Source organism: Pan paniscus, chromosome 4 (assembly GCF_029289425.2).
Source record: "Pan paniscus chromosome 4, NHGRI_mPanPan1-v2.0_pri, whole genome shotgun sequence".
NCBI classification, from domain to species: domain Eukaryota; kingdom Metazoa; phylum Chordata; class Mammalia; order Primates; family Hominidae; genus Pan; species Pan paniscus.
This window is the reverse complement of record NC_073253.2, coordinates 131,476,728-131,482,727: the sequence shown is the minus strand read 5'-3', so window position 1 is coordinate 131,482,727 and position 6,000 is coordinate 131,476,728. Positions and strand designations below refer to the sequence as shown.

The 6,000-nt window shown below is 57.0% G+C and overlaps 1 protein-coding gene across 1 annotated transcript; it reads left to right on the top strand.

Annotated features, from left to right (window-relative positions):
* Positions 1–2,947: 2,947 nt before the first annotated feature.
* SMIM32 (small integral membrane protein 32) lies at positions 2,948–3,544 on the top strand. Its single transcript, XM_024928724.4, has one exon. It carries the CDS (start codon positions 3,085–3,087, stop codon positions 3,394–3,396), a length of 312 nt encoding a protein of 103 aa, XP_024784492.1. The 5' UTR covers positions 2,948–3,084; the 3' UTR covers positions 3,397–3,544.
* The last annotated feature ends 2,456 nt before the right edge of the window (positions 3,545–6,000 follow it).

Sequence of the window (6,000 nt, the reverse complement as noted above, 5' to 3'; positions counted from 1 at the left end):
TAATGGCTAAGTGCATGGACTCTGGAGCCCCACTTCCCACATCCGAGCTCCAGCTTCTTCATTCACAGGTGGGAGACCTTGCATGTGTCATTTCTATAAAATGCCACATGGGAACAGCAGCAGCTGTGGGGAAGGAATGAGCAGTGTTGGGGACATCAGGTTCAAAGATTTCCCTGCCCACCACCACTACCATCCCTGTTTCACCACCATCCCCGTCCTGCCACCATGACCAGCGAAGCTGCAGAGACCTTCCATCCACACCAAACCCTTTGCAGACACCCTGCTCCACACCATTTCCTGGATAATCACAGCCTGTTTCCAGAGGAGGACCAGAAAACACTTATTTACCATTGCCCCTCATTTTATAGCCCAAAGGGCTGAGGCCTGCCCCAGATTCCACTTAGAGCCTCCCAAATGAGCTGCCTTGTGTCAGTAAGCCCCCCTCCTGGGTTCATACCTGGGGTTATGGTGGACCTGAGAGAAAGTGGGGAAGGTAGGCCATGCCACTTCCCATATAGACCCCAGGAGGAAATTCCAGGCCAAATCCCAAACTGAGCTACCCAAGTCCCGCATTCATGCCTTCCCAGGACCCAGGAAGTTACTGACAGCAGGAACGTCACCTCCGTCCCAACCCCCTCCATCCAACTCATGAGCTGAGTCTCCCCCTGGCTGAAAGTCCTGGTGAGGAGGCCTGTTCTGGCTTCACATAATGTTCTCTAGCATGCTGCTGGCTGAGAAAAATGCTGTCTGAAACAGGTCAGGTCTTCAGAGAAAGGGACTCCCCCCATCTCCTGAGTGGCCCACTGCCACTGCTGCTATATCGCTGATACATGGTGGCTGTCCTGTGCTAACACGGATAAGCCCTGGCCCCTCTCAGAGCCAACTCTGCCATCTGGAAAATGAGGCATTGATGGCAGCCATGTGGAGGGGCTCAGCATCCTGCACCCTGGAAGCAGACCAGGCAGCCCTCTAGGACCAAGGGGGGCTCTGTCTGGGATGGTGATTGGTAGATGGGGCAGTGCTGAATCCTGTCAAGCCCTGCTAAAACCCCCACAGGTCCATCTATGGAACTAAGTGAAAAACACCAAAGAGGGCATTTTTGTACCTCATTTGGCAAACACTGTAGAGTCAGGACTTGGAACCACAGTTTCAACTTCGACAAAGAGCTCACGGAGGTGATTCTGCTGGGCTGAGCAGGGATTTGTGGGTATGAGCTCTGGCCAAGGTCTGCCTTGCATACCCTGATTGTTCTTGTTATGCTGGTGGCCAGGCATGAGGTGCAGTGGGAAGAGAGAATAACTAACTCATCTTTCTACTGGCTCTCTCAGCCAATGCCACCAAGCTCTCCCCATGTATTGCACCCCTGAATGGGAGATGAGGAAAAGAGGAGAAAGACACGGATGTGAACTTGGTTGACCCTTTGAGGGTCTCTGACAAATGAGCAGACAACAGGGCTGGGACTAGGGTGAGGGGTGAGGCATCTAGGGGCAAAACTGAAGGAGACACCTACTCCCAACCCTGCACTTGCAGACTCTGAGAGCGAGTGTCTCATTCAGTATTGTGCTCTAGGCTTCTCACCCACCTCCCCCTAATTCTGGCCCTGAAAGAAAATGACAGGCCAGAGGTGAGGTGTGGGTGCTTGTTGAGAAGTGCAGGGGCTGTGGTGGTCCAGGGTGGTTGTTCCCACTCTAGTCTGGGGGTCCTGGAAGACTTCGCAGAGGAAGTGAGCAGTTCAGACTCCTGGGAAAGGAGACACCTCCCCACTCAATCCAACTGATTGCACACCTCTGTCCTGGCCACCTCGCCTTTCCAGACCTGCCAAGGGCAGGGGGGCAACTGCCAGCGCCATGTCCTCCTTTTGCCCCTCTGTGCCCAGGCAGAATAGGCAAAAGGGAGCTGAACATTCTTGCACACGGTGCGGGATGCACACAGACCGGCAGGACGCAGCCGGAGAGGACACGGGGCCCACAGAATCAGTCCTGGCTTGAACATGCTTGTCTGGGAGCGCGTCTGCACACCCTTGGAGGTGGTGTGCCCGGCCTGCGCTACCCAGCAGCCAGTGGGCACTCGGAACAAACCAGGCCATGCCTGGAGGGAGCCTGTCAAGGAGGATAATGAACGCAGGTGTGCACGCTCGGCTGAGCTTTGTCTCTGAGTTGGTTTGCTTACCTCAACGGTTTGTCCCTGTTTGGCGTGTGGCTCTGTTCATAGGTCTGTAACTGTGTCTTTGCCCGTCAGTCTTCCTGTGACCCTGTGCTTTTCTCTCTTTCTCTCTCTCTCTGTCCCTGTCTCTGTCCCTCTGTCCCTGAGTGATGTGAGGCCGCGCTGGGGGCAGTCGCAGCCGCGTCCTCTCTTGCCCCTCATTGGTTCGCAGCCGCTCCCCCGGGCAGCCGCCGCCAGTCCCGCCCCTCCCCCGAACCCCCGCCCGGGACACGAGCGCGCTCAGAGCCGCCAGAAAGCTCAGTCTCCTGCTCAAAACAGGAGCGCAGCAGCCGGAGGGAGTGGGGACAAGCTCGCTGAACACTGGGCGTCTCGACAGGGACCCGAGGCTGCAGGACTGTTCCGAGACGCTGCGGTGGCGGCGGCGCCGGAGGACGCGGAGGACTCCCTGGCCACCCGCCCTCCGTGCGCTCTGCCACCGGGCGCTCAGCAGAGACCCCGGGCTGCGGCTGCACTTGCTGAGTGCCTCTCCCCGCCGCCGCAGCCCAGAGGCGCCCAGCACCTGGAGCTCACTGGAGCTGAGGGTCCGAGCTGAGCGGGCTGTTGTAAAGCCGAAAGGCGAGTCAGTGACTGGGACCTCTGTCCTGGTGGCGACGGAAACAGTGAGCCCGTGGGGCGCGGGCACAGAACTGTCCAGCTCCGAGAACTGGGGTCCGCCAGCCGGCGGGGAAGGCAGCTGAGCGCGGAGGCGAGTGAGCGGACGCGTCCCGGGGTCTTTGCAGTCCCCGCCGGCCCCAAGGCACCGACTCTCGGTCAGTTGCGCGCGGCAGGGCGGGAGGGGCGCGCCATGGAGGCGCCGGGTCGCGCCAGTATGCTCCAGGCCAAGTGAAGCGGTCCGGCTGGGGTCGGCGGGACCCGCGGGCCATGTACGGCGACATATTCAACGCCACGGGCGGCCCCGAGGCGGCGGTAGGCAGCGCGCTGGCCCCAGGAGCCACGGTCAAGGCAGAAGGCGCTTTGCCGCTGGAGTTGGCCACTGCGCGCGGTATGAGGGACGGCGCGGCCACAAAGCCCGACCTGCCCACCTACCTGCTGCTCTTCTTCCTGCTGCTGCTCTCGGTGGCGCTCGTCGTCCTCTTCATCGGTTGCCAGCTGCGCCATTCGGCCTTCGCCGCGCTGCCCCACGACCGCTCGCTGCGCGACGCCCGCGCGCCCTGGAAGACGCGGCCGGTGTAGCTTGGGACTGAGCCACGGCCGCCGGGCGCCCCGTCCCGACCTAGCCAAGAGCAGCCAGCTTGAGCCTGGTAGGGAGGGCACGACGCCGGGGATCGCTGGCCCCTGGGAACACTGTGCCCTGACCCAAAGACCCTTCCTGAACTAGAGTGGCAACCCGAGAGGAAAGGGAGACCGAGGCGTCGGGAGCCTGTGTAGGGTCTCGATCCCAGTACCTGTAGGTACTGTGATTCTGATACCCTGGCCAAATCTTTCTTCCTCTGGACAGAGGGTCCAGTCGGGAAACCTTCCCGAAAGACGGCGGTCGGGTCGGGAAACCTTCCTGAAGGACGGCGGTCCAGTCGGAAACCTTCCTGAAAGACGGCGCGCCAGCCCCGGGCGCAGGAGGCTTGCTCGCCGCCTGCCGACTTCCTTACTTTGCACACGGAAGGGGCAGGAACCGCGAGCGTGCAACTAGCCTGGAGCTACCTGTCTGGACTCGCAGGCCCTGTGGCTGTTTCCCACAGCTGCTACGGCCTCTCTTGCTCCTTGACACCGAGGAGGACCCCACTAGGATCCGAGCGTCGTGAACTCACCTGAACTTTGGAAGGTTGGCACTGGGGGGGCCGCATCCCCCTGGGAAATGACTGAACGCGGGGTTTCAGTGGGTCCCGCCTGGGTCTAAGGACCCAGTTTCTTCTGTGAGCACGGGCAGTGGGAGGCCGGTGGAAAGGCGCAGGGGCCCACCTACGCGTCTCACATCTTCAGGGGCGCATTTCTACAATAAAAACTCACCCAATTAGACCTAGTGCTGAGAACGTGCTGGTAATTGTTTGCGCCGCTTTGGAAAAGGGGATAAGGGTAGATCGATCCCGAGCAGGAGACCCAAGCGAGAACCACCTCCCCGCCCAGGACATTTTGATGATACTACCTCCTCTTCGGCTTTTTCCCAGGGTCGGTCAATTACTTCCTTGGGGAAGTTTTTTTTTCAGGATGGTCTCCAGGGAAAATTGCTGCCTGACCTGCTGAATAAATTCCCATTAACAGGGCTCCTGGGGACCCTTTCTGCAGGGCAGTTCCTTCCACCTGGCATCTTCCCTTTTGCTCTGAGCTTTCCTGGGCCTGAAACCCCTGAAGAGCCATATCTGGACCAGAACCGTCTGGTGAAGGAAGAGCCTGAAGGTCAGGTGGTGGGGCAGCTGCCCAGCACTTCCTCCCAAAGGAGATGGGGGCCTGCCCTGGAGAACCTGGCAGGAGGGAAATGGATGCATAAACCCAGTTAAGGGGAAATCAACTTCAAAGAACTTGAGAGGGACTAGGAAGGCTTGTAATAACCTTAACCAAAGTTAACCCAATTCTAGGGAGTCTTTTTACGGGGCTTTAAAATAGTTTCAGGAGTCACCTGGCTCAATGGAGCACTAGAGCTTAGAGAAGGTTTGACTGAAAAAGAATTTGACAGACTGTCTAATCCAGTCATTCTAACACATGCTAGGGTCACTTGGGCTTTTGGCAATCTTTAGAAAACTAAGGACTCTTGGCCCTGGCCAAATGCATACAGGCACAAAATTCTGCAACAATTCTATGAGTTCTGACACTGAAACTGGTTCCTGAGACCAGACTGAGGTTGAGGAAGAGAGACTGGCCAGGGCTCCTGAGGCCCGGCCCAGCCCAGCCCAGCCCACCACTTCTCCTCAGTCAGTATCCAAGATTCCCTCCTGGCTTCTATCCCAGGAAGCACTGGAGACGAAGCATAGAAACCAGAAAAGCCTCCCTGGGCTTGATTCTTCACGCCTTCCAGAACTAATACCCACCAGGTCCTAACGATGCCAATTCTATGATCACCTCACACAGCATTTCAGTTTAGTCTTCAGAAAGGTAGCCAAACCTCTGCAGCCTATAATAAAGGTAACCCAAGCTAATCTGCATGAACCTTGGACTAGACGGAAATAAATGTGAGAAATATGAGGGCCCCTGGCTAGCATACAAAATCACATGCTGCTGAAATGGGGGACCCTTCAGCCTTGGTCTGAGGGCTTCTGAGGGGGTAGGGGGACCCTTCAGCCTTGGTCTGAGGGCTTGTGACAGGTAGGAGACTAATGTAGAGGCAGAGTATCCCTCCACCACATGTCCTGATGGCCAGATCTGAAGGTAGTATGCAGAGTGGTCAAACGTACAAGCTCTGGAGTTCAAATGCCTGGCTTTAAATCCCAGCTCCACCTCTCACTAGCTGTATGGCCTTGTGCAAATAACCTATCTGAGCCTATTTCCTCATCTGCAAAATGGGCATTATATCAACTAGCTCTACAAGTTTGAATAATAGAGTATAACCAAAGTTATTATAACCAATAACAACATGCTAGCATAATGCTTGCAGAAAATGAGCGTCCAAACTATAGCTATTTGTAGAACTGAGCTATAGGCGTGAAGCAGCACTGCTGCTGGGAGGAGACCCCACCAACAGGATGTGCTCTCACTACGGCCCACTGTCTCCTGTGACCACAAACAAATGCAAGGACTGGTTCCTTCATGGGAGAACATGAGTAGATGACTGGCTTAGGATTCACCTGTAGTTCCTGGGCCAGAATCAGCTCAAGCCAGAGTAATCCAGGAGGCTTTTGGGCTCTCTCT

What these genes read in the sequence shown, in the direction of transcription:
- SMIM32 (XM_024928724.4), top strand. Translation starts at nt 3,085, where the DNA reads ATGTACGGCGACATATTCAACGCCACGGGCGGCCCCGAGGCGGCGGTA.